This window comes from Micropterus salmoides, unplaced genomic scaffold (genome assembly GCF_014851395.1).
Source record: "Micropterus salmoides isolate LMB-PRFRI ecotype aquatic unplaced genomic scaffold, ASM1485139v1 Ms_hic_scaffold_1, whole genome shotgun sequence".
In the NCBI taxonomy this organism is placed as follows: domain Eukaryota; kingdom Metazoa; phylum Chordata; class Actinopteri; order Centrarchiformes; family Centrarchidae; genus Micropterus; species Micropterus salmoides.
Genome location: NW_024040040.1, coordinates 39,068,550 through 39,096,461, shown reverse-complemented (window position 1 = coordinate 39,096,461; position 27,912 = coordinate 39,068,550). Strand labels below are relative to the sequence as shown.

Below are 27,912 nucleotides of genomic sequence, written 5' to 3'. Positions count from 1 at the left end.
CTGGTTCACTCATTTGTTTCACTCCAAAGCAAGACCTATGGAGGTGCACGTGTCCTCCGTGTGCTACTCTCCTCTTGTCCCGAGTTGCTTGTTCATCTCCAGACTTATGATATGATTCACTTCTCGGGGAGTTTTAGGTCATAACTGTCGAAAAAGAGGATGGACTCCAGTGATCCACTTCTTCATTTCAACCATTATCAAACTAGCCATCCATCTGTAGAGCGCTGGTGTGTGTATTTGTGGGGGCGGCTTTGGCGTGCACGTTTGCCAGTTTTGAGGGTGGGTGGATAAGTGTATCTGTTATTGTGTGTGTGTGTGCGTGTGTGTGTGTGTGTGTGTGTGTACATGACATTTTTCCAATATGTTGTCCTCCCACCCTCCACCTCCCATAGATGCATGGGGTGCCCCAAGCCCTTGGGAGAGCAGTTAACTTTGCTTAAAGCGAGAGGCCGTTGCAGGATAATTACCGCCACAGTGGTGGTGTGTATTGATATCCACTGCCGAGGCAAAGGACGCCGAGATCCCTCCGAGATGAAGCGCACCCAAAAGGAATGGTGTGTCACCCGATAAAGATTTACTATTTGCATCAGGCAGCTTAGTTTCGATTACAGCTCCCGCCACACACAATCTGGGCTTTTCTGTTGCAAAACAATGTTGGGCAGGTTACTTGAATATTGTAATTAATTACTCATTGACAAATAATTACAAAAGCTTACTAAAGACAAAAAAGTAAAAGTAATAAATGATGTTGCTTTACTTTCATTACTCAGCCCAGCTTCATGAAAGATGCCTTTAACAGCTTCCTGTCCTCCACACCCACACCTCACATCTTCTGTATTTAACATGTGTATAAAGAACAAGTGGTGGTTTAATGAGCAGCCAGCCAACAGTTTGGAGATATTTACAGACAATTAACAGCTAACATTAGTTTAGCCACTGTGACTGACCGTATGAGCACTCAAGTCCCATCCTCAACAATAGGATATTTATCAGTTTACAACACAGGGTTGTATAACAAGATTAAGTTGTAGTTTAAGGTGACCAGATTTCTGAAATGAAAACCGGGGACATTTTTGGGTTAGTCAGTATATCATTAAAAATATAATGTTATATATGTGAAGTAATAAAGGAGGACAGTTGCAATCTGTCAAATATAACCCTAATGAATATAATCAACTCATTTCAGGGCAGAAATAACCTTTCACTCAATAAACAGAGGCTGAAATCACTGTCTGGCAAGCAGAATACTGCATTTTATATGTCGTTTTGGTCATTTAAACGTATTTTAAGAGGTAAAAAGTCCTAGTTCAGTTATAATCTGTGAAATATAATCAAGTCATTTTCAGGCAGTCTACCTTTCAGTCAATAAGTAGAAGCTGCAATCACTTTCTGGAAGTGGAATACTGCATTACATGAGTTACATTGGCCATTTAAAGGTATTTCAACAGGTAAAAATTACTGGATTTGTTGGTACATAGCAAATTAAATAATTGCAAAAGAGATCATGTCTTTATTTTATATATAACTCAGTAGAAAGTCATGTTAATTATGGGTTTATTCCATTTTCCAAATATAAACTAGGACATTAGACATAGGCCTACCAAACACACACATTCCATCGGCAACAACAGGCTTCTATTATTACCTATAGTCACGTAAATGTCATGCTTGGTTACGTTATAAACTGCAAACACTTATTTGGCCACAATTGTGATTTTCCGTTAAAAGAAGTATCACCAAGACATATACCACGGACATAAAGTGATGTTTATTTGCACGTTATGTCTGTTTGATCCAGATAAAAGCAGCTGTAGTCGTGAAGAGACTGGGCGATACAGCTTTAACATGCTGAGCGCTCCCGCGGACGGCAATCAGTTTTCGGCGGACGGTCACTTTTCAGCACAACACCTGTATGCCCTGCTGTCCAGTCTTTCTATATATACACAAATGATACGAGAAATAAAACTAATATCTGTCATAAGTAATCATAAGGATAAAGGTGACTTTTGAGTTACAGAGAGCCAAATTTCTGTTATTCAAGCACAGACTATCCATCTCTCCACACCTTTCCACACTTGCACTAAGCTAACGCATCCCACAGCAGTCTGTCCTGATATCAACACTCCATTAAACAACGTCTCAATACAAGTCAGTGAGGCAGAATGTGCACAGAGATTGTGTATGCAAACAACAAAAACATTCTCCTTTTAAAAAGATTAAGTACCAAACATTTTAAAGGGAGAAGAGACTTTCAAGTGAATTTTCACTCTGCCTACAGCCAAAGCTGTCCGTTTTTGTTTTCTCATCTGAAACCACCGCATGAACTCTGAAGGAATACTTTGCTGTCTTGCTGTCGCACTGATGCCGCTTCCCCGCTACTCAATAGCAAGCCCACCATGTTTGTAACTTTGAGCGTCTATCAGATATACCTGACATTTGACGATTTGGATTGTATTCAGAGATGCAGCGCATGGTATTGACACACACCTGGAAGTCTCATCTGTGACACACAGATATGGAGAATTAATCCCCTCCGTCAATGGAGAGAATAAATTGTTGTTTGAGATATGTTTAGCAACTGTCCCAACCTCCCCCCAGAATATATTTTTCAGAATATCTTTTTCTTTGTGTCTCAGTGTCTCTCATATTAAGATTTCCGTCTGTCTTTATAATGAGAGATAAATTATGAATATATGATTTAACCAAGCATTTACAATGAGCTTTTATATAACACACTGAATTGTTTCATATCAGTGCTCATGGCTTAATGATAGCGATGAGTTACTTACTTAAGATCTGTAGTGATTTAAAGACCTCTCTTGTCATCTACACCCAGTGATTAGTCTTATAGCGTTTGTAGCCATTTTTCCTTCTTAACACATTTCACAAGCCTGAATGAAAAACCAAATATTTGATCCTTTGCATAATTGCCTGTAGAGACATGTATTGTTAAACGTCTAGGAAGGAAAATCCTACAGGCGTTGCTTTTCTACCCATTATGTGACTCTTGTTTTCACTCAGTAACACAGTATGTCTCCATGTAATACTTATGCATTGATACACAGTATTACTAGCTTCCACAAGGCAGTTGTTTTTTGCATATTCTATATCATGCACACTGTCGTAATCACTTTACGTGGACAAAGGCAACTGTCAGTGGCAGATTTTATCAGTTGTAGCTAGCCATCTAATCAAGCTAACGTTAGCTCCATGAATTGATTGAAAACACTGTCTCTGGCTGGTTTTTTTTATGTTTATACCTAACACATTTTAAAACAAGAATCCTGTAAAAGGGGTCTTATGCACTTGGTGGCTAAAGCTGCAAGACACAGGCAAAAAGTCCTTCACCAGTTAATAATGAGTAGTATGTAGCTGCAGGACCGCAATCCTAAGTCCAGAACTGCATTTTTAGGACCCTTGTTTACTTTGATACTGCCAGCTAGCTGGCTGGCTAGCTAGGTAGGTAGCTAGATATGTTACTCTTGACAGCCCCCCTATGCCAATTGCCCTTACCACAACCATCACAGAGTGTGTGCCTAAACCTAAGTTATTGATTATATGCATGTCGACCGGTTAACCCTACAGCTGTGCTAGCAAACAGGGTTAACCTCCTTCGTGTTGCTGTGCATTACCACCACAAAAAAAGGACAGCTTTGGCTGTAGGCAGAGTGTAAATTTACTTGGAAGTCTCTTCTCTCGCAGTGCAGTTCTTTTTTGGCTGCTTAGCTTTTCAAATAGATTTCATAGGTAGCACCATGTAGCAGTCATGAACTGGGCTTTTTTTTATACGTAACCTGTAACCTTACAAACTAATACATTAAGTTAATAATATGCTGCTTTGCTTAGAAGTAACTCCCCATTGCTAGTGAAGGTGGTAAGCTAGTAGCCGGACATGCTAACGATTGCAGCTTAGAGCAGATAAACAAACTGTTTAATCCATTCCTCAGACTTTTGTTCTTGGAAAGGCTTTCTCTTTCTCTCTTTCTCCATCCTCGACACTCTTTAAATATCAAGTATCACTTTTACAGGAGCAGCCCCGTGCACACATTTCAGCATGGGGAGAAATCGAAAGCCTGACAAGTCTTCCGTGCTAAGCTATGACTGGACACTCGCTGTTCAGGGGAGGGGTTTTGTGAACAGTCAATTACAAGCCAGCATGCAGAAGTCTGCATACAGCTGGGATCCACCCTCCCGCTGGTGCCAGGATTGAAACCAGCTACCTGTCTATCATTAGTCAGCCTCCAACTAAAAAAACGTCTTCGTTATCTGTCACTTTGTCTCTGCTGCCACAGGCCAACCCTCTGCACAAACAGACAATTTGAATGATGATTTCTGTGCAGCCATATGTTTGTGAAACAGATATGCCTGCCTGATTTAATCAATATCTCGACATAATGGGAATTAGTTAAAAGTTCAATCACGCTAGTTTTATGATGCAGCAGTAGTAATATCAAGCTTAAAAAAACTTTGAAATCTGGCATTTATCCCAGTTTTTTTTCCATTTGCATCTCGTGGAGACAGGGGCAGACACACAGGGGGGAAAAGGGAAAGCGCTGGAAAGATGAAAGGCATTTTTGACTGCAAGTTTGTAATTTTGCTGGCTTTGTTGGTGAGTGATGGCTTCATTTTTTTCCCAGGGAGAAACAGTAGCGTGCCAGCAGCTTGATGTGTTTCACTTCAGCTGATCTGATATCAAGGCCAGGGCCTTCTCATGGGCGACAGATTAGTTTCTGCTGCACGGATGTCATGAGTAGACACAGGACAGTGCTGAGGGACGCCTCTGACGAATGACAACCATGCCAATGTCCTTATTGTCTTTCTGTTTTTATGTCCAGCTCTCTCTCTCTCTCTCTCTCTCTCCCTACAGTCAGCACTCTCTTTTTCAGTGAACATCTCACTGTTTGTCAAGGAAGAAACAGAACTAGGTGAGCTAATATGTGAACATGCAGTTGAGTTAAGTTATACATCACATGTCTGGTCCCTGAGATGCCTGTTTCTATAGGAAACTGCTATACAAGATAGCTAAAATAATTCAGAATCATTTTTGCCATCTAAAATTTGGGGGTATTTTCATATTTTTCATGTGTTAACTATTTTTGTAAATCAAGGTTAGGGCATGAAGGGTGTGACAGTGCACTTTTCTTTTGAATGAGAAAGAAATGCATTATCACACATCATGTATTTCAATAAGGAGAGGTTATCTTTAAATGTAATGTATAACAAAATTTATTGAGCTAGAGAAGGTCTTTGGTGAATCGGCGCTGTCACAGTGAAGCATTTCCATAAAATATAAAAGACCAAAAAGTTAGAAGACAGGACAAGATTCCCCTGGAGTCTAGACGCTGGTGATGGTGGAGGTGGAGCAAAGCCAGTAAAATGAAAGCACTCTGTTTGAATGTCCGAAAAAAGGGAGATGGTGGCAGGTTGCATAGGTTGCATAATAGTCTGAAAGAATTACAGACTTCATAAAAAATAAAACGTCTTCCTTGTAGAACCTCCGCCAAATCTTCATTAATTATGGGTACGTGTGAGGGTGTGGCTTTATTTTGAAATATAATGACGTATCCTTCACAATAACCATATGTTCAGTTGCAATTTTATATTGCGATAAATCAAATACTATGCAGTTGATGAAAAGATCTCTCCCTAAGGGTCTCTCTCTGTTTGTTATGCTTCGGGTAAGTACATAACCCAGGCCCTCTCCCAGATTACTGTCAGATGGAGTTCACAACCTTATTGCAATTATCCTTGACACCATCTTTGTAGGGAACCATTGGACTGCCAATGACACCCTGCCTGTTTCACCTTTGCCTCCAATGTGGCACTCGTAGAGCAGCGCAGATTTCAGTAACAGTCAACAAATAAGCAGCTGAAAGTAGGAGCTGAAAAAACAGAAATGCCTGTCATCTACTTTGTTGGTGCCAAGCCAGTCTTTGCTCGACATTGCCTGCATGAAAATAGCTCTTAAAAAACATCATAACAGCAGGTTTTGACAGTACCTTCTAATCACTCTAACATCTGGTCTCTGACTTAGATTGAGTCAGTCTTGAGCGTGTCTTTGCCTGTCTTCTCTGACACTGGTTCACTTTCCGCTTTGGTGCTTTTTTTGACCAGCCTGACTGGATGCTGCCTCAGAGTGGAGAGCAGTGCTTGTCATACTTCAAATTACCAGGGAGAAGGAAATGGCTGTTTCTTTGATGGAAGCAAGTTTCCTCAGGTAGTGGGGGGAAATCAATCCCAGTTATACTGTTTGTTGGCAATTTCAGGTTGTTGTAGTTGGCTCGTTCTTTTGAGAGCGCCCACAATTACGACAAACACGCACTTGAAGCCCACCACTGCAGCCAGCAGTACCAGCTGGTACTCTGTGTTACCTGTGATTGTATTGGCAAGAGGGATAAATGGAGAGAAACTGGTCTTGAATTTCCCTTCTTGATAATTTATTTTTCTACCGACACAAAACAACTTGAAGAGTTGCCAGGAAGCCAGGAAGTCATGAGAGTGTCATCAAGTGGACCAAGGTTGAGTTGAGGAATTTTGCATAGAAAAGGATACGTACTTAAAAGATAAAAAAGCATTTATTTAAATGGGTTTTACATTCCACCAATTTTCTGGAAAAATACAATACCATATTTATGCTTATTTTCCACCTTCCAACTAGCTGGTCTCCCTTCATTTCACCACAGCATAAAAATCCACAAGTGGTGACTTGCATGTGGAAGGTAATCCATCCCAGTAAACATTTAGATGCCTTAATTTTCTTGTCAAAATTGTGTTATTGTTGCATCTTGGAGGAACAGGGAAGACCAACACTCTCCCTGATGACGCATTGAAGGACAAATTGTTAGACAGAAGCTGAAAATAATATCATGCTGCATTACTTTGTCAGAAAATCACCAGATAAACACTAAGTAAACACAGACAACAGTGTAAAAAATCAGTAACATGAGTTTGGTTGTTTGTTTGCGTTGAAAGGTTGCTGTTTGGCAGCTGACTGAAACATCTAATGATTATATTGTTTAATCTAATGCAAATCCCTTTTAACATTGAAACCCTGCAAACGCCAATAAAGTAATCAAATATGGCTCATGCTAGTAGTAGGTCTTATATTGTCCTTTCAGTCCATTTATCCTTATAAGCCCAAACATTCCAGACAGTGAATAAAGCCTGTTCGTACAGTAAATCCCTGCAATCAAACCTATAAGTGGGGAGTAACAGTGTTTCAGCAGAGGACACCACAGTCTGAAGGTGCAGGTTGGGCCTTTAATCCTCCCTGAACGTGTCAGACTCACAAGCCTTGCCTCAAGTGAATTCATCAAACATCCCATAACGTTCAGTAAGTCCCTGTACTCGTATCAGGCTACTATCTAGATCCTTGTTCTTGGCTAATTGTGTGTGTGTGCGTGTGTGTGTGTGTGTGCGTGTGCGTGTGCGTGTGTGTGTGTTTCTGCACATGTGCACTGATCCCTCATCCCTCAGAGTTGGGCTTTTAATTGCGCCCTCACAAAATTTTAATTAGCTCTTCCATAGGGGATGTCCTTCTGGAGGGTTTCTGGGTTGACCGTCGCTTGGCAGACCTCAGGACAGCTCTGGAGGGGCTGTCATGTTCTGCCACTGCAAGCGACTAGAGCCCCTTGTTTCATGGTTTTAAATGGCGTGATGTTTGCAACAAACAGCCCTACATTTTTTTTAAGATATAAATATGGAGTGTACGTACAAACACACACACTCAAAGAAATTGCATCCTCCACAGGGAGACATTGCCGATGTGATAGGGAAAGTAAAGAGGAGGGAGGAAGAGTAATGGGGAGTAAATGTGCACATCTGAATCTAGGGCAGTCTGGAAGAAGCACTTCTCCTCTCTATTTCTACCCCAGTGTGGTCCAGTGTTACTCTGATGTCGATAAAACTTTGTTCACACATGCCAGCGCTTCTCTCTTCACCGCTGAAGGTTGGCGATTTTTCCACCTCTCCGTCTCTCACATCTGTCTCTCTCAAAGCGGCGTCTCTCTGGTTTGCAGATGTCATCCCGTCTCCATCTCTGCCTTCCTTGCTTCCTTTCCTCTCGCTTCTTGTGTGCCTGTACAGTTGCCTATACAGTACATTCGATTGCGAGGCATTGCGTGTCTGTGTGGCCTCTTTTTCCTCACACACATACATACGTCTACATTCTCCCTCACACACACAAAGTTCACACAAGTTTGTTTACAGTGTATTTTGCCTTTGAGCTGGGTGTAAGGTTGAGCAGTGGAGGAGGGAAATTTTTTTCATGTCCTAGTTTCTTTGCAGTGGGGACTATTGGACGTTACGCTGTGTCCTTCTTAGTTTTGGCTCAGCGCAGCTCGTCAGGAGAGCGAGGATTAATTCTCTCCGCCTGTGTGTGGTTCTTGTGCGGATCAATAGATCCAGTCGCTACCTATTTGAGAGGGAGGGCACCTCGCTGTTTGTTTTGGCGACGGGAGGGCAGGCCTTGTGAAGTAGCATTAACAATACGCAGTGCATAAGTCTCAAGCCAAAGCATGAGCGAGCAAAGTGCAGTGTGTGTATAGTTAAGTATCCATGTTGTGCATACCTGTATTAGTGTGTGCATGGACTTTGCGCACTCCACCGCCTTTAGAGCAGCAGTCCAGTCTCTTGGACTCCAGAGGGCTTGATAAAGACTATGGGTCACAGTGGCAGGACAGTCCGTGCCACTGCCTGCTCAGAATCGATAAAGAGCGGGAGCCTCGACGGGCCTGTCAACACTCACGCCAGCTTGATGCCAGGGTGATTTGGCCTGTGCACTGCCAAGGTCGGCCATAGTTATGAAGAGGTCGAGGATTTGGGCTAGGTAAACACGCTGTCCTCTCCCTGAGAATACAAAGCAGCCACGCCACACTAACTGTCAGTGAAAAGAGCGTGCTGACAAAACAACGAGGCCAGGTTGGAGGACAAAGAGGGAGGGGGGAGCGAGACACAAAGCAAGAGAAGGTTAATGGGAAAGATAGAGAGAAAGAGAAGGATAGAGAGGTGCAGGAAACAAAATAGATGAGATAGTGATCATGAAAAAAGATGAATCAAGAGATTGTAAGGAGAATCTGACAAAAAAAATGAAGGTTGATGAAGCATGGTCGAGTGGTTAAGGCTCAGGATTCTGCTGTCTGTTTCAACAACACAAAAATGCTCTCCCCTGTTTCTTTCAAAGGCAAAGAGAAAGAGACTGAAAGAGCAAGACAGAGCAGAATGACGCAAAGCTGGAGCAGCACAGACACGAAATGAAGTCTTCCATTGTTATCTGAAAAAGTAGATAATAACCCTGTTTGTACAATGAGTGAATCATCAGAGAAGTGCTTGGACAGTGGCTGTAATTTCATCGGAGGTGATTATCATTCACTCAAACAGATGAGTTCACTCTTTTCATTCAAAAAGGCCAGAAGCTTTCTCTCTCTGCTCATTCTGCTCATTTCCACGGCACTGATTAATGCATGCAGTAATTATAGTTTAATAGAAATTAAGGTTTCATATTTCATTTGGAAACCTCTGTTCGACTCATTTCAAATGAGAGTACACAGATTAGTCAGCTGATATTGTTTGATGAGGGGGTGCATTCGCGTGTTGACGGGAGACCCTCAGCTCTCACTGAATCCATCTTTAGAAAATGACAAGAGGTCTGTGAAGAATTAAATGATGGATACATTTGTGCAGCATATTTCTGGCGCCATCAATGTGGGATCTGTCTGTGGACTGGATTTATTTATCTGCTGCTCCAGTCTCTTGTGTGAATCTTTACTCTGACATTTTTTGCACTGTGGCAATAATACTACTAGTATGGTATTTGAAATAGATAATATTCAAGTACAAATAGAAATAAAGATTTTTTTGAATCGGTCATTTTACTTACTTGACTAACTTGATAAATATACAAGTACACAAACAAGAGTCTGCAGGCATGCTAGCGACTATCTGAGACACAATGGGGCTTTGTGCTAAATGCTAACATCAATGTGCTCACAGTGAAAATACTGATATACTGATGTTTAGCAAGTATAAGGTTACGACATTCACCATTTTAGTTTAGTGTGTTAGCATACTCACTAGTGTAATAGTCACAAGGTTTCATCCTGTACAATCCACCTATTAGTTTGTGACATATTTCAGTCTGGATCAAAGTGGTGGACAGACAGACCAAGATCGCTAGAGCCATGTTACTACTTGGCGAACATGATCTTGAATGAATGAATTGGCTTTTGTGTTCCTATCTGCCTGAGGCATCAGTACAATTTCAGATATAATTTAGAAAACAGAACAGATCGACAGCACCTACGAGCCTCTACACTGTATTCACATGGTGTTCCACCAGTTGGTTTTTAATAAAATCCGTTGAATTGCTTTTCAGCACAAATCAAGCTAAAGCTTTCAGAGTATCTCTAAGTTTAGAGTATCTCTAAAAGCTTTAGCTTAAAGGCACTGTTATCAAGGGCTGCTGTTGGCTCTCATCGTTCTATTCATTACAGATTCACACAGCAGGGATTTATAGGAAATGTTGTCTTATACTGAGAAAAGCTAAGAATACCACAGGTATGGCGCACAGTAGAAGTGTTTTGACAGTAGCCTCATTATCTATGTTGTCGCCGCTCTTATTTCCAACAGGAGAGGTGCTTCGTCTCGGGAGGATCTCAGGCCACACAGTGAACGGCGGCTGGTCGTCCTGGAGTTCCTGGTCCCAGTGCAGCAGAGACTGCAGCCGAGGAATCCGCAGCCGGAAGAGGACCTGCAGTAACCCAGAGCCCAAGTACGGAGGTCAGACCTGCCTGGGGCCAGCACAGGAGTATCAGGAGTGTAACATCACCCCGTGTCCAGGTAAGGAATGCACACACATGAACATGCTACAAGGCAGATTTAGTTGCAAAGACCCACATACTGTACACAAACGTCATTGCCAGAATGAAAAGTACCCACGGAGATAAGAACATTTACAAGATTAGAAGTCAATGACTTTGCCAGCTCTCTTTTTCGCTCGGATAAATAAACACTACCCGACACCATGCTCAAGCTATGTTTTTCCTTGATTAATGGATAAAGAATTACAGTGACAAAATGACTTACCAAATCATCAGGAACCACAAAAGAAATCAGTTGCAGATAAGAGGTGTGACGAAGACCCCAATTTACACCAGGAATCAAAGAGACAATCCCTGTGGCGCTCCAGTATGTAATTACATTGCTGGGTAATTATGCTGCCAGCTATGGGAGGCCTTATTCTGTTGTGAAAAGCCCTGAGACAATGCATTTTCAACACTCCTCTAGCGGAAGACAACGAGAGGAAGCTTTCTAATTAAAAGAATACTCTGTCTGACAAGGGAAGTAAGCTGTCTAAATGGAAATCCAGTGCTTAGTTTGGCATAAAGCACACCTGGTATCCTGCACTGGCGCCAAGACAAGCAGACAAGCAGGACGTTGTCTCAGATAATTATTAATCAAGCCCCCTGGAGTAGGGCTTAGGTATACCACTAAAAGCCTGAAGAATCTGCCCGTCATCTTCAGCAGCAGCAATCTGTCTTCATAGCTGCTGCCACGCTGTAAGCGAGCAAAAGGGACACGAGCGTGAACGGCCATCGACACTTTTATTTTAACGGCCTGTTAATTCATTCGGTGCAAATGCATTTAGCTCCCAGCAGCTTGAACGCAGTCGCTAATAGGGTAAGCTTTTATCAGCTGCGAGCTCAGATGAAGACTTTGGATGGATCTGCAAGCACCAGATTTGCTTCATCCAGGAGGGCTATGGTTGCCACAATTGTTCCTCCCTGAGTAAAATGTCGAGTGAATGCACTTTGATTTCCCTGCGCAGCATCACTGTGCTAATACATGTAGTACACCTATTCTGTTGACTGTAATAATACCATAGCTACAGTATGTTGATGAACCACTCCGCATCCCTCACCCTCAAAGGAACCGACTTAACCCAGCCTGAGTAGCAATGAATACTAATGCATACTCAATTAGCACCCCTCTGAAAGTGAGATATTATTTTGAGGCAGGCAGACCGCGCCGTTAGACCAATTGTAATCCTCCTATGGCTAATCCAGTGCTTTTTAAATGTATTCGAGCACTGTGAAGGAGAAGGGGAGAGAAAAGGTGTTATGCCTGCCATCCATCTGGTTTGGAAACAAATGAATCCGTGTTTTTCTTGCGTCTGCGCCCGAGATGAGATGATCCGTCATCGAAGGCCAGGAATCGACTTATGTGTCACTTTGTGATAGAGAAATTACGTCGAGATGACAAAAAGCATCGGCAACTTAAATTACCTGCACTGTGCTGCAAGCCATCATCGGTTCTTTAGAAGCAATTCACAAGTGGATCCGAAAGGGGAATATCTCTCTGCCACAGTGAACTAAGGTTTTATCCAAATGATTCAACAGAAGGACGTTTGCCTCCGTTGTGATTCATGGTCAAAGACTGCCCCTGTTTTATTGCTCTCTTTCCTCCTCTCTTGTCATTCCTCCCACATCTCTCCCTCGTTTCATCTTGTTTGTCTTCTTTGTCTGCCGATACCGTCGTGAGTTTTCACGTGTTTTGTTTGCCTCTTGGCACCACATGAAGGGAGGAACAACAACGGGGGATTGCTATGCTTCATTTATCTTTATTAATCAGAGGAAAGATTGTTGAGTTCGGAGGGGGAGGGGGGGGGGGTCAGGTGTTTGGCGTAACAGCTGGCTGAAGCACACTTCCTGTCACTTCAAAAGACTCACACAAACACACATATTCAAATTGCTTCATATTTGTGCGTTACGCATCGCTGTTTGAAATGGCTTGGAATGACTTCCAATCACTTGATGTTCACAGGAAATTGTCTTTTGAAATGACCTGGAACCTAAAACCTAGAAAACATGAAAGCACAAATATTGAATCTTGTCCTGGAAAACCAGAAACTGTGAAATGTAGTGACTATTTCCGAATGTCCTCACAATTACAGAAGTACAAGATGTTTATACTAATATAATCATGCAGCTCTTGGGCATTAGCATAAACAATGTGACGCTGACATCCTCGGTTTAGTGGACGGCAGCTGGTCATGCTGGTCTTCATGGTCCAAGTGCTCTGTGACGTGTGGAGGGGGACACTACATGAGGACACGCACCTGCAGCAACCCCCCGCCAGCCTACGGAGGAGACATCTGCCTGGGCCTGCACACTGAGGAGGCACTGTGCAACACACAACCATGCCCAGGTACCCACACGCACACACACCTCAATGATAAGCAGCCTAGGGCTCTGACTCGGCCACCAATCCATCACAGGTTCATTGCTTATTTTTTTTAGTCTCTCCAGGCCCCTCAGAGGGCACGCATGCATGACTAATATCCAGCTGAGTGCCCACACAGCTTAAATATGGACACACACAGCTGTGAGAAATACTGTCATTGACATTTCCAGAGAGCTGGTCCAGCTGGTCGGAGTGGTCCCACTGTGACTCCAACGGGGCCCAGATGCGTGTGCGTCACTGCGATGTCTTGTTTCCCACTGGAAACCAGTGCTCAGGAAACAACAGCGAGACCAGGCCATGCCCTCCTGACTCCAATTTTATACCAGGTGATCACACACACACATAAGCTTCTTCTCTTTAGGAAAGTCTTGGGCACTCATGCATAAACTAACACACAACTCTGAGCACACACACTCATTCCGCCCCACCCACCACCAAATGCCCACAGCGGCAATTCAGTTCATTTCCAAGAATCCTGTGATAATGAAATACAATATTGATCCCTCTAAGGCACTCATACCAGGTCAGAGGTCAGGTTCAGCAACAGGGCAGCACTTTTGGGGATGGTTTGGATTAGCGTCTTGCTCAAGGACTCCTGAGTGTGGCAGGTGATTACACGGGGGCGTGAACCCGGGCGCTACGCTTAAGGGCTGTCTCCCTACTCGTTCCACCAACGCTGCTGCTATATTAGTTTCATTATGAGCCTAGGAGTCTTGTTAGGCCATGCAAAAAGCACTTACACCAGCAGTATTACTTTTTTTTCAGATGTTGGAAGTAAAGGGAGAAATGGCTCCTGTATGCTGTTTTCTGTGCCTGGGCAGTGCCTGGTTGAGACTATTTTCTTGCATACATGTTTCAGTGATAATTTGCCCTTTAAATATGCAACCTTTTTCTTAATGAGAGTAATTGCTTTTCTGTTGTTTATCAACAATGCAAGCGCAACAACTCCTTAAATGTCAACTTAATTACCTACTGTGAGGTACTAAAGGTTTTATTTATAGAACTGGTAAGATGAGATCAACTTTATTGATCCCACACAGGCAAATTGATTGTTTGCTAACCCCTGCCCCCCTTACTTTTGCTACAGCTTTCAAGCTGTCCATTTTCACATGGCTGTAGCTCGCAAGCTAAATAAGCTAACCGTAGCTACATGAGTTGTTTGACTTTCTAATGTTTAAGGCATACAGGTTTTAAAATGAGGACCTGCATGCCAACAGCTGTAGCTTTTATTTAGTGCGGAAATTATCTGCTTGGGTGGGGGAGCTTAATCTAATATTTAATTTCATTAACAGCCTTATCTATATTTTCATTGGATCCTCCACTTGACTTTGAAAAAAAAATGCAATCCCTTCCCCCCATGATGGAAAACAATGTATTTATAAAGAGGTGAGAATGCAGCCAACTTCTAATTTTGGTTAAGAGTTGCCAGATAAATGGGTAAACATCCACTGAATTTTGGAACCGTGAACAAGCTTCAGCTCTGTGGCTGCTGAAGAGCTTGAGGCCCACAGCATTTTCCACCCACCCTGAATTAAAAACAAATAGCCTAAAAACAAATACGAATTAGATCAGATGATGTTGTAGCCTGATTTGAATGAGATCAGATATCTGACTGTCAGAGACAGGATTGATCCTCCCCTGGAAAAACTCTTATGACCCGTGGCGCACATGAGAGATGTCTTTTTGATGTAACTACTTGATCTATTTTTTAGATAATAAGTCTCACAAGGAACTGCTGAAATGAAAAAGATTGTGGAGTAAGAAGAGATAAAAAAAATCTGAAAAGTCAGACTAACCCTTCTTTCATAACACACTGTTCCTTAACTTTTGCTCATGTTTGGTTTTTGGGAAGATTTAAAAGTATCGCCAAGTATCGCTACAGCATGTGGTGTGTGTTGTTACGGTTGCTGAGCTACAATAAGACTATAGCTGTTCGAGGGAGAGGTTAAGCGGTTAACAGTTCTTTAAACTCTTTCTGAAAGGCTGAAAGTTTAGAAAGTCCTTCTAAAACCTAAATACATACACACACATACCTCTCACACACACCATTAGTATTGATATCTGCTTAGACAGGCATCTCCCTATTGACAGCCAGTAATGCGAGACACCCTAGAGCATTGATCTCTGCTACACAGAGATCATTAAAAGCTCCTCCCTTTAACAAAGGGCACTTACGTTATTCACATTGTATCACTGTGAATACTGCAAATCCTGTAAAATATGTACAAATATTTGGAAAAAAGTTATATATTCATAGGCAGAGTCCTGAAGTTCTAAACTTCAGGAATCATTAATTATTAGATTGAATAAACATTTGATCGAAACATACATTTGTAACCTTTCTGTATTAATTAGCAGGGATATAATAGTCACAAAAAACGTTCTCAGGTCTTTATAGAATCACCCATTTGCCTTTATACCTTATCATCCATCCCCTTTAATGGGAAAGGTAGTCCATTAAGGTTCATTAGCAACGTCTTGTACTTCATTTCCTTTAATGAGAGCTGATACTTTTCATAAACCACTCCAGGTGCCACAGCTGTGATTAGCTTGCGGAGTTTTTACGATAATCTGCTTCATATTGAGTGCAGCTTTCATCCCCACACTCACCTTCAAGGGTACAATTTGTCATGCTAACAGTATATAGTTTTTGGACCTAATTCTGCTGCCTTTTGCTGTTTCTTCTCCTTTGACAGAAATCTCGATTGCACGCTCCAGTCAGGAGGAGAGGCGCTGTGGAGGTATTACTGAGTTGTGTGTGTCTGTGTGTCTGTGTGTTTGTAAGATGGAGCGGGGAGGCTAACACCTGGCGTTGCACTTATACAGCATCTTTGCTTTCCAATCCTGCTTAACGGCAAATAAATCCACGCACCCAAGGTACAATGGAAAAATTGGGATCTGATTATATCTGGAGATATAGATGCGCTGTATGAAATTTGTCAGGTTATTTGAAAATGTACCACACTTCTCAAGTATAATTTCCTACCAAAAAGGAGCAGTAGACAGCATCTCTGTTTGTATTGTTGTCTTATGTACATATATACTGTGATCTATATTTACAGGTTTATTTACTTCTTAGTTCTACACAGCAAAATCCTAGTTCTGAAAAAAAAAACTACCATGGCTGTAATTTGCACAGTTACAGCCAGAGTTTGAGTGAATCAATAAAATCACTTTTAACAGTGTCGTCTTGCAGCCCAGCTGCAACAATCCACATATGAGAATGCTCTGGGTTGATAAAAATGAAAAATGCAGATAGACTCATCTAAGTTGGCTTCAACAAGCATCCTGCGCCCACAGCAATAAGTTACATGAGGAGAAGCGAGGCTTTCAGGACCTTTTTGTGCCCTGAGTTCTGCCTCTTACACAGGCTACAGGCTGCTCTTACTATCATTATTTAGCTTGTTGGAGGCTGTATGCAGTCTGAGAGGGAGTTCTGCAGCATGCAGACAGTGCCCAGGGCAACAAAAACCAAACTATTGTTCTCTCCTGTACATGTTTTTGAACATAGATAAAAGCCAATAGAGTGCTGTCCGATAGCTCGTAGTTCATATTCGAACTGTAGCTGATTTATGTCTCTATCCATGAAACATGATGTTTCAGTAGGGATAGTGCGTTAACAATCCTGAAACCAATATTACATTTATATATTAATTATGTTAGACTAATATTATTGTGGTAAAATTATTTATAAAAGAACAATGACTGATTTAATAATGCATTACCTGCTTTGATATAGCAGTATATAAAAAATATACAAAATAGCAAATCCATTTTTATTATCCAATTTTATCCATCAGATGACACTGCAGGAAGTCAGAAGAATTAAAATGTAAATAAAACAAGGTTGTATTAATATTTTAAAGCTGAAGAAACATTTTTACTGTAATCATTGCCGATATGTGCAACATCTAGGTGACAGTTGCATGTGAATGCCAGATATAAACAGGGCATACATTCAGTTACAGCTTCCGCTTGTGTGAACTGACAGAACTACCCCCATCCTCCTTCTCCCCTATCCCCTCCCTTCTTCCAGACTTCAACCTCTTCCACATGATCGCCGTGGGGCTCAGCAGCTCCATCCTCGGCTGTCTGGTTACCCTGCTGGTCTACTCGTACTGCCAGCGCTACCAGCAGCAGTCACACGATGCCACCGTCATCCACCCAATCTCGGCAGCCCCGCTCAACACCAGCATCACCAACCACATCAACAAACTGGACAAATACGACTCGGTGGAAGCCATCAAGGTCTGTGGACGGGTTTGCACTGGGTTCACTGCAGGTCACGCTTGACAGATGTCAGGACGTGTAGAGGCAAAGCAGCACTTTGTAACATTTCCTTACTGTTTGACTTAATCAATTGATGTCCCACTCCCTCTGCGAGCCAGTGAGCAACGGTTTGCCTCTTCCTCCAGTGTCAGTTGTGATTAAATACACTTCTTACTGCATGAATCTCACTGTCACACCACCTCCTGTCGTGCACTGACACTCTCTAGTCGTGTAACAGATAGGCAGTTGTGCGTACATCTTCCCTCCATGTGCTCCTCTGCTGTGTGTCTCAGTGTGTGACTTTGTTATGTGTCAGTGGTCATACACTGCTTTCTCATAACATACTAATGCAATTACTTATCAGTGCGTGGGTAGGTTATCAGCGAACACGCTCCGCAACTGCATATTTCCCTGCTTAGACAGGTTCTTTGTGTCGTTATTGCGTCCTAAATTGCAGACAGTCGGATGCACCAGAGCCAGTGACAGAGATCCAGCTACTCTCTATGGTACACAGCCTCTTATCCACTGATACATCAGGCCTTTAGTGCCAGACTGAGCTGGTGATTAGTGCTTGTCCACATGCTCCAGCTGTGCTTTTTTTCAAGGATTCCCAGTGCTCTATATTAAAGGGCGCTTCAACCACTTTTACCTTAAAAAGGAGCTTTAGAAGCAGTGAATCTGGCATCATGTTTTTATAACAATAAAGGACGTCACCTCAAATCCTACATCTAGCTTGCCACTTAAACGTTGTAGCACCCAGGTCTTCCTGTTGATAAGCAGCTATTGGACATGCAAGGCTACATGTACATTAGTTGTAGAGAAGCTTTTATACCCTGTTTAGCTGCTGTATGTTTTCACTTTTAATGTGACAAGAGAAAGAGCTTTAGGAAGAGGATTAACCATTGTGTTTGTCCAACGTAATTTTGACTAAGGTTACTGGTGTGTAAACTTTCAATAAAGTGCATAAGAGCTGCTAATGTTAGCCTAAACTCTGATAGCATCCAGGACCAGCTTCCACACAGTGGGGAAATACTACACAGTGTTAGTTAGTTAGTTAGCAAGTTTGTGCTTTTTTTAACCTACTAACCCACAAGCTGATGTGTCAATGGCCTTTACAGTAACGCTTGGTTTCTGTTATAGGTAGTAAGCTAATAGCCAAACATGCTAACGTTTGCAGCTAATGTTAGAGCAGACAAAACACAGCATTTCCTTACACATGCTAGAAAAAAAACCTCCAAACTTTTGAAATGCAGATTATCTCTTTTCCACAGCTTCATTAGCATCGCTTCTAATGCAGAGGAATTTGAAGCTTGATGAGCTTGACAGAACAGCTGGAAGTAAGGCATTGCTATGGCGATTTTCGGGACAGTCCCGAATTATGAGCAGTTGTCCCCACTCCTGCCTCGTTTGTCCTGAAAATTATACTAAACATGAGTTTTGATTAGTTATAGCCTAATAAAACATTAAATACTGACCATTGTGAAACATTCTTTTGGTGTTGCCCACAGATGGGCACTGTTCTGGCTCTCCATTGGTTGCAGCAGGGACTGCAGGGTATCATGGACATTGTGTCAACCGAGTTGTTATAGTTACAAAGTAACATGTGTGCTCTGTTTCCCTTTTTGTTTTCTAGTGTAGATAGTGGACGAGAGTGGAAGTTACAGTTGCGAGGACAGGGAAAGTGCCATGGAGAAAGAGAGATCTGACACGCAGACAGAAATTAGATAAATTTTATGTGACAGATAATGATTTACACACTGTTACATACAACATAGTCTTTGTGTTTTCTTCCTAATTACAGATAGTTGACTTCTTGAACAAAAATAATTTATTTTAGCGTTGAGTTTTGACTTTCAGGTGTTATGGTTTAACTGATTGTTGACACCGATTGTACTGGAGGCCACGCCCACCCCCAGCTCCCCTGTCCCGAATTTCGCCTTGTTTCATCTGGTCTCCCTGGGTTTAGGGAACTTATGAAACTTTTAACCTAAATCTCAAACTCAGCTTGGTATTATAGTCAAACTTGACTTTATTGTAATGCTGAGAAATCAATAATTTTTCTTTACTTTTCGATTGTGTTTGATATCCTCTATTCTGTCAGAGGAAGGCGTCAATATATTATAAACTAAGTGAATACCTGGATCTCTGTTTGCAAAACTACTTCACAGATATGAAAGTGTTTTGCAAAGCTGCCACAGAGAGAACAGATCCTTTGGTTCGGCGCAAACCTCTCCGAATGTAATTTCACTGTGGAATAAAGGTGTGGAGCATTCATCTGTCATGCAATTAGAGTCAGCAGCACAGAGCGTAATTCAGTTAGCTCTATTGCAGATGGAGGCGAATATGAATATAGACAGTCCATGTGAAAATACAAAGGCACCTGCATGACAAATGAACACTGTCTAATTTTGTAAAAGCACATTCTGCCTCCAACCCTCATTCACTGAGCCTAAACGGTTTGAATGTTGCAGTAAATGTTCAACTATTAAGTGTGCAAAACCATAATATGCCTCCTTTGAGCATTTATAAAGAGGAGTGATGAACACCTGATGCCATATTTTAGAGTTTTTTGGATCAAATATTGATGTTGATGACACATTAGTCATTATTAGTGTGCGCAATGTATTATAGATATTGTTTTCTTGGCCAGCTGGAGTGTTTCCAGCTGTCTGGTCTGTGATCACAAGCCTGCCACCAATAAGCTGCAGTTTTATGTACAGTTTATCATATTTCCAGGCTTCCTGTAAGAAAAAATATGGCCTTAGGGTTTCTTTGAGGATGACTCTTGCCCATTCCTCTCCTCCTTGCAGCCAGATGTGTCGGTACTCTTGCCCTTGGACGACCCCGCCATGCACCAGCCTCTCTCTGCTAACATGGGGGTGTCCATGCGTGGCCTGGAGATTTTCTACTAACCACTGACCTCTGACCTCTACAACATCCCGCCTCTTGACCCCCCCAACAACTCTTTGACCCCAACCACTACTACTTCCTCTTCCCCACCGTGCCCCACCCTTCCACTTCCTGTGGCACTTCCTGCGTGTGGCAGGTTGGAGTACAGACTCTAGTTTCTCTTTTTCTGCTCAGATCCCTTCATCCCTCCATCACGACCCCCCACCCCCCTTCTCTCGCCCGGCTTGTGAGAAGGCAGTGTATCCCCACCCCCTTATTTTTCTCTTTCAAAAAGTGCTTCCATTTGCATGTTTTTTCATGTTTGTCTTTCGTTTTGTCCTCTATTTTTACTTGATGGTTTGATTTGATGCGATGACAAAGCAAATTCACAGCGATGCTGTTTTATTACGCTCCTCGGTTGCCTCTCTATCACTAATGCCATTTCATAGTTTAAGCAAACGTTGTTTACTGCACCGAAAAACTCAAATATAATCATTCTTCAGCCAATTAAAGAAGTTTAAGGCATGAAGACAGAGTAGATGATGCTAACAAGCATTGTAGCACAGCTGTTTAAAAGCAGCCATGGGGCCACCTGCAGAGACACAACCGTCTCCGGGGCTGCGGGAGCGTTGATTGCGTTCCCTTTGTGTGCAAATCACATAATGGGAAAGAAGCAAAATATATGAGTTTTTTGTCCAGCACACTCGTTCCCTATCAGTGTCAGTCGCAACATCCATCAACTGCAAATGCAGCATCATCAAGTGTTCAATTACACTGCCCCAAGGGACTCCCAGCACACACTCTCTACAACAGACTGGATGTGAACACATCCATTTGCCAAATTGCCGATGTTGTATTGAGCACCACATCAGAAGCTCATTCCATGTTTACTATGTCACGCAGGGACAGAGAAGATGCCCCCATGGCTCTTCCTTATTGTTTAACAGAGAGGAGACCCTCTGTTGATCGATTTTTATGGCTTAGATTGTCCTAGAGGACCAACAATCTCAGGGCCATAAAAACTGCTGATGCTGGGTATTAGAGTTGACAGAGGTGGACATACGGACGCGCATCAAAATTATTTAGCCCCGTGGTGGCTTATCATTTTTTCCAGCCTGTTTGCAAATGATTTGACCTTGCTCTGTGAAATGTATGTTTCATTCACCGAGCGGCCTCCCATTGATTTGTGTTGCTCCTTTTTTTTTTCTTTTTGGGCTAGATGGATTTGCTTCTACCTTGCCATCTGGGCTGAATAATCACTTAATCCATGTGTTGCAAACAAGTCCGTACTGACTCCTTTCCCTTTCTCCTCTCTATTTTTTGGTTTTTGTTTTCCACAGGCCTTCAACAAAAACAATCTGATTTTGGAGGAAAGAAATAAATACTTCAACCCACAGCTCGCGGGGAAGACATACACCAACGCATACTTCACCGACCTCAACACCTACGATGACTATTAGCCCTCGATTCGGCAGTTCAGACTCCATACCATAGCGGGGACACCAACCCTATGATCCATTTTCATATTCTTTTCTTTGTGTTTTGTATTGAGATTCGTGACACCATGCGTGGGATAGTCCCACTCTGAGACTCTATGGCAGCTGGTATGTAATGAAAAACTGACACGCAGTGTTGCCAACAGAGGGAAATGCCCACTTTCTCTCAGGTGCCTTGGGGTACGCTTGGAAAGCTCAATTTTTGACTCTCACTGAGAAACGGACATCTGGATTTGCCAACGTGGTCAAAAGGGGAGAAATCAAAACTTTGGGAAATATGATCCCTTTTAACTTTCCTGTGACGCCTCTTAAAAAAAAGACCTGTATTTGTAATGATGGGAAATAACCATGAAAGCGCTTTGCATGACTTCATCTGACGTGTTTTCTCTGCAGTTCTGTTTCGTTTTGCATGGTTGATCGCATTCCAAGTTTTGGGGGACACACAAGCAGTGTTTTTGCAGGTCTTTGGTTCAGGATTGGTTTTGGAAGTCAGATAAAGTAAAGACTGGTGATTCCTGACGGCCTGTGCCGCTTACTGCTGCAGCAGTCACCAGATGGATCAATATCCAGCCCGAGTCCTAGAGTCAGGATGTAGATATCTGAAGTCTGTGGTCAAGTTTGTCCACTTGTTTTTGTTTTCTTTCTGTTACAGGTTCTTGCAGCTCGCAGTGATTGAACTTTCAGTGTAACATATTCTTGTTTTCTTTTGCTTTTAAAGTTACATATATTTTGTACAGGAAGTTAAGTTTGAAGCCTGTATCTGTAGGTTTTTTTTCTAAATACATTAATTCAATGTCTCAAGTGTTCAAAGAATAAAACATTTCCTTTTGAAAAGAAAAAAAGTTTATGTGCATTCTGAATAATAATAATAATCTGCAGTAGTCATATCAGCCTGCATCAAGTTCAGTCTTTGTCACCGTACTTTTTATATTTTTTGTAAAAAAAAAAAAAAAAAGTTTTTGAATTTTGATAGTGTTCGCTATTTCTTTTGCTTCTGAGTTAACTATGTGTTTGTGAGAGCAGAATGTTAATGGCATTTACTGTACAGATGGAGCGTAGCAAATACTATTCTCCTGAACCTCAACTGGAGCGCTACCCCTATACTATACGATGAAACACATTCAGCAAGTCGAGATATTTCTGCTCAGAGTGTATAACCCAATATTAGGTTATTCAGTGGCTGACTTGCAACTAACTTTCTACATGTTTGCTTGTGTTACTGTGCATAAATTAAAAACGGCTTCATACACAACAAACTTGTCAGAGTGTGAGTTATACAGATTCATTTGTCTACAATCCCGTTTGTAAAGCTTTGATGCCTTTGATCCCACAAAGTTTTAGTTTCTCTCTGGCTCTTATGAATGAACGAAATATGGCTTCAGATCCAGTCAAAGCAGTGATATGAAAGCGCGCAGGTACGTTAAGTGTGAGGCACTTCTGTCCGCTGTGGTTTGCTCTGACAACTTTGGAGACTTTGATATTCTTCGAGCAAAACATTGTAAAACCACAGTACCATGAGCACACACACCTGTACTTCATAAATCACTCAAAACCAGAGCTGAAGACTCCCCCCTCCCCCCTCATCTTCAGCAGGGCCCCGCAGTGACAAATGGTATCTGCGGCAGTGGAAGGATATCTGAAGGATACAAATCGCGCAGGGTAAAGGTGGAGGGGGACGCTGTCTGAAGTCCAAACTCTAATCTGTATGATGGGGTGTAACACCACACACAGGGCTGTTCTCCATCAACCTTCAACCTGACGTCCCATCTGTGTGCAGAGGGTAATGGAGGGGGTGTTATTAATCACCCGGCTGTTTGGTTGGTTGGAGGTGGTGGGGAGGGGGGCTGCTGATCCAGCCCAATGTACGTATGACCCAGCACTGTCTGGCTTCAGAGAATCAATCTCTCTACCTTGACTTCATTCTTACTACCAGAGAAAGCAATGCTGCAGCTGACACACAGATGGTTGTATATGCACATATACTGGAGGTGGCTAGCATGGATGCAATTGCAAGTGTGTGTTAGAGGTTGTAAAAGTGGTGTGAGCAACTGCATATGCGCTCATTTCTGTGCATTTTGTATAAAACAGACATTTGTTAGACACTGACCTCACCAAACCTTGATTGATGATTCATTACTGGATGTACACATAATGTACATATCCTGCACACACACACACACACACACACAACATCTAAAGCCAGCAGAGTGGAAGCATTCACTTGCATCAGTTCGCAAAGCTCGTAGCCACTCAGACACATGTGACATCCCACTTTGAAAGCAGGGCCGAGGACAATGAATGACTTTCCCAAAGTGGCATTTAGGGACTGCGAAAGGTCACACCTAAAGGTCACGAGAGCAGGGCTTGTGCCTGTCAACGAAACTGACTGTGTGAGTGCTTGCAAGTGTATAAAGGAGTCAAAGTGTCATGAGATGCGACTTCAGTCTGCATCTTATTTATGGTGTACGCAGAAGGATTTATTGAAATGGCAATGGCCGTGTTGGTCAGACAACCACTTTGTTTCAGACTGAAGTATCTCAACATTTAATGAATGGATAGCCAATAAAATGTTGTGTAGACATTCATGTTACCCAAGAGGATGACTCCCACAGGCTTTGGTGATCCCTTGATTTTTCCTCTTGGGCCACCAACAAGTCAAAGCTTTCACTTACCCAGTGAAACATCTCAACATTAAACAGATATATTGGTTCCCAGATGATGAAACCTAATGACTTAGGTGATCCTTTTCCTCTAGCACCTCAAATTTCAATATGAGCTTGATATGTGTTGTTTGTAGTGAAATATTGGATGGATTGCTGTGAAATTTGGTGCAGTAGTTCATGTCCCCCCTCAAGATGAACTGGGATAACTTTGCTGACTTTTCATCTGGCGCCAACAGGTAATCACCACATACCTGCAAAATTAATGATATTCCGCAAGATGGTGAACATGCTGAACATCAGCGTATTAGCATTGTCAGTGCAAGCATTTTAGCATGATGATGTTAGCAAAAACTCTGTGAAAATACCATTAAATGATCAGACACAATTTGTAACTTTGGGCAAGTACAGGCCTGTTAGTTAAGGTAAGACTGTGGTCACGGATTTACAAAAACAACCAGACTGACGACAGCTGAACGATAAAAAATGACATTAATATTCAAGTATTTTTAGAGATTCTCAAGGATTCCATAAATGTGTTGTTTTGCATAAATGCGACATTTCATTATCCTGGATAGCCAAATATCATCTCTAGTATACGCCAATACTGATAAAAATATTGGCCCATAAACATCCTATCTAGACTGTGAAAGCATTTCCTCCGTGTTTATTTTCTGAATATTTGTTTGATTGATACTATTGATACTACTGATGTGATTTGAATACAAAAGGCATTTTACTATAAATAGTTTTCACCAAATAAGAGCCAGGATTCTCTGTGCATGTAACACTTTTGCTCATGAAGCATTCAGGAGCTCTGTTAATTAGCAGCCTGTATACAGGGGCCTCTGAGTGGCAAACAAGGTGAGTGAGTGAGATTGTTCCTGTCAAGCAGGTAACAGAGCGTGAACATCCCATTAAACACCTCCTTTTCCTCTCGAGGCCAGACTCTGTCTTTCATTCACATGGATCACTGTGCTTTAGACCGGCCTCTCGGCGCCTCCCCGAGCAAATCCACCACCCCGTGATGTCAGCAGGGAGAACTATACAAATACCCCAGAATGATGTCCCCAGACTACAACTGGCTGCTCCACCTGCTGTTGTTACAGCGGTTAATCCAGCCAGAAAGTATTCAGTCATTTGTTGCCCGAGAGTCTCAGAAGAAGTTATAGCCAAGTTTTGGACGAGACCCCATGCAGTCAGTGCAGTGCGCTGTGAAAAATGCTTTCAGGGAGAAAATCCAGTGATGAATGTACTGTTGCGTTATGTTTGTATGAGCTGGGAGAAGTGATGAAAGTAGATGTTGACTAAACAACCCCAGGGAAGACTGAAGACTACTGAACAATTTATGAGCTGTCATAAAATGTTGTGTTTTTTTTCAGCAGGAAAATAACAGTGATTAGCAACGGCTGTCATGCAGTGGGGGTTACAGTTAGTGTCTACACGCTTACTTGTGCAGACACACACACACACACAGGCACTTTAAACTAGATGGTTTTCACAGCATAGCACCACAGAGGTGTAGCTTATACCTTCCACAGTGAAGCCCCGCGGATTCACCAATCTATTGTTACTTTGACGCTACAAACAGATCATATGTGTATATTTCTTTCCTGTGCTTGTATGTTTTGAAGCAAACATTCCCTAATGCAGCTTCAGTACGGATTAACATTACCATGTATTCAAAGCAACAGATGAGAGAGATTCTTCAAAGCAGCTCTAATCTCTCAGCTCTAATAGCACCATTGCTTCCATACTTGAAGAAAAATATTTTTCATTTCATTGACGTCTTCCAGGAAAATAGCATTTCGGAATCCTATGCTCATTGTATTAGCAGCTGCTTTTGTCTGTGTCGCTTTCCAAGTTTCCAGATAGCACAGCAGAAACTTGTCCTTTTCTTCATCCCAGACGGAAGGAAGCATGACCTCCAGCAGCACTCGTTCAGACAGATATGTGTGTGCAGATAGGAAGCTGGCTCGACGCTGCCGGTTCCGTCATGGCAGACTGAAAGATGAATGTCACCGTAGGCACTAATGCCAGCTGAGGGATGCCACTATAGATTCCACCCCAAGACATCTGGAATCCCAGGTGCCCTGTCCCGCCAATCCAGGTCTCAGCTGCAGAGCTGCAGAAAGCCAAGAGTCTTCATGGATGCCAAGAGCCTCGTGACACCAGCCAAGCCACACTGAAGCTTATCAGCTCCACCACAACCCTTTATGGGCCTATTCACCTCAATCAAAGCTGTTATTTAGGTAACGAGCCAAGATGGCGGATATCGCTGCGCTCCAATTACCCACTATGCCTCCTCCATTTTTCCCTGCCAGCTTCCCCACAAGTCCTGATTCTCCTCAGCGGGCCCAGCTGCCCTGGCGCTGCTCCGATTCCTCAGTATCTGTGCAGAGGGAGACCTTTCAGAACAGAAGGGCTCTGTCTCAAATCACTCAAGGGCTATTGATGACTCATGTGGTGTTTGGTAGAGCAGGTCTTATCAATAGTGGGAAGGTGTCTCTCAAAGTGCAATGTCAGTAGCAAATACTGGTGTCCAATGAACCGACTCACAGCTGTTATCGGATCGTTTTAAATATGTTGATTAAAAGGATTAAAGAAGTTTGAAAACAGAGCCATAATGATAATTTATTCTAAATTCCTGACTATTTGTCATCTAAAGAGTAGTTGTTGTTGCCATCTGCAATGAAAATGAACAATTACCAAATTAGGTGAGTTTTTTCTTTAAAATGTTATGCCAGTAACCAGCATATCTTTCATTCATTTTAGCCATGTTATCAGCATAGCTCTGGGGATTAAAATGTATCTGTGTCAATCGATCAGTCGGTCCATGACTTTTGTCCAGACTGAACTACCTCAACAGCTATTAGACAAATTGGCACAAATAAGCTGCTTGCATGGCAGAAGATAATTCTATAATAATGCAGCCAATGCACAGAATTTCTAAAATATTCAAAACAATTACACTATGGTAGTATAGGCTACAAACAAGGGATCTTCGCTATTTTTTTGCAGCTTTGTCAGTTTTTGGAAAAAACTAAATGTGTGAACCATTCAAGTTGAACACGAATGGACAGGTTTCAAGGGAATTAACTCTAAGTGCCATTTCCAGATTACTCTGACTCTGGCAATTTGACTCTGGCAATCGCCTGACTTTCTTCTCACAGCACCACAAGGTTCGCATTTTTGTTTTTAGTGAAATTTCAACAAACAGCTATTGCAAGTCTCCAGGTCTCCCTAAGGCAGTTGTGGAAGAAGTAAACAAATTATTTACTTAAACTACCACACTTTAAAAAGACATTGCAATTACAAGTAAAGTCCCGCATTCTAAATTTTGCTAAAGTTACTAAATT

The 27,912-nt window shown here is 42.2% G+C and overlaps 1 protein-coding gene across 2 annotated transcripts in view; it reads left to right on the top strand.

Moving 5' to 3' along the window:
• sema5a (sema domain, seven thrombospondin repeats (type 1 and type 1-like), transmembrane domain (TM) and short cytoplasmic domain, (semaphorin) 5A) overlaps nucleotides 1–23,149 on the top strand; it is a 133,513-nt gene extending 110,364 nt beyond the window's left edge. Inside the window, exons 17-22 of one of the 2 annotated variants that reach the window (XM_038726994.1) lie at nucleotides 10,627–10,836; nucleotides 13,033–13,203; nucleotides 13,410–13,565; nucleotides 15,936–15,980; nucleotides 17,276–17,487; nucleotides 21,738–23,149. In XM_038726994.1, coding sequence (XP_038582922.1) covers nucleotides 10,627–10,836; nucleotides 13,033–13,203; nucleotides 13,410–13,565; nucleotides 15,936–15,980; nucleotides 17,276–17,487; nucleotides 21,738–21,857 — 914 coding nt within the window. In that variant the 3' untranslated portion in view covers nucleotides 21,858–23,149. Of the gene's footprint in view, nucleotides 1–10,626; nucleotides 10,837–13,032; nucleotides 13,204–13,409; nucleotides 13,566–15,935; nucleotides 15,981–17,275; nucleotides 17,488–20,318; nucleotides 20,514–21,737 lie in introns of those variants that run through there. The other variant, XM_038727003.1, reaches the window with a different exon arrangement.
• The last annotated feature ends 4,763 nt before the right edge of the window (nucleotides 23,150–27,912 follow it).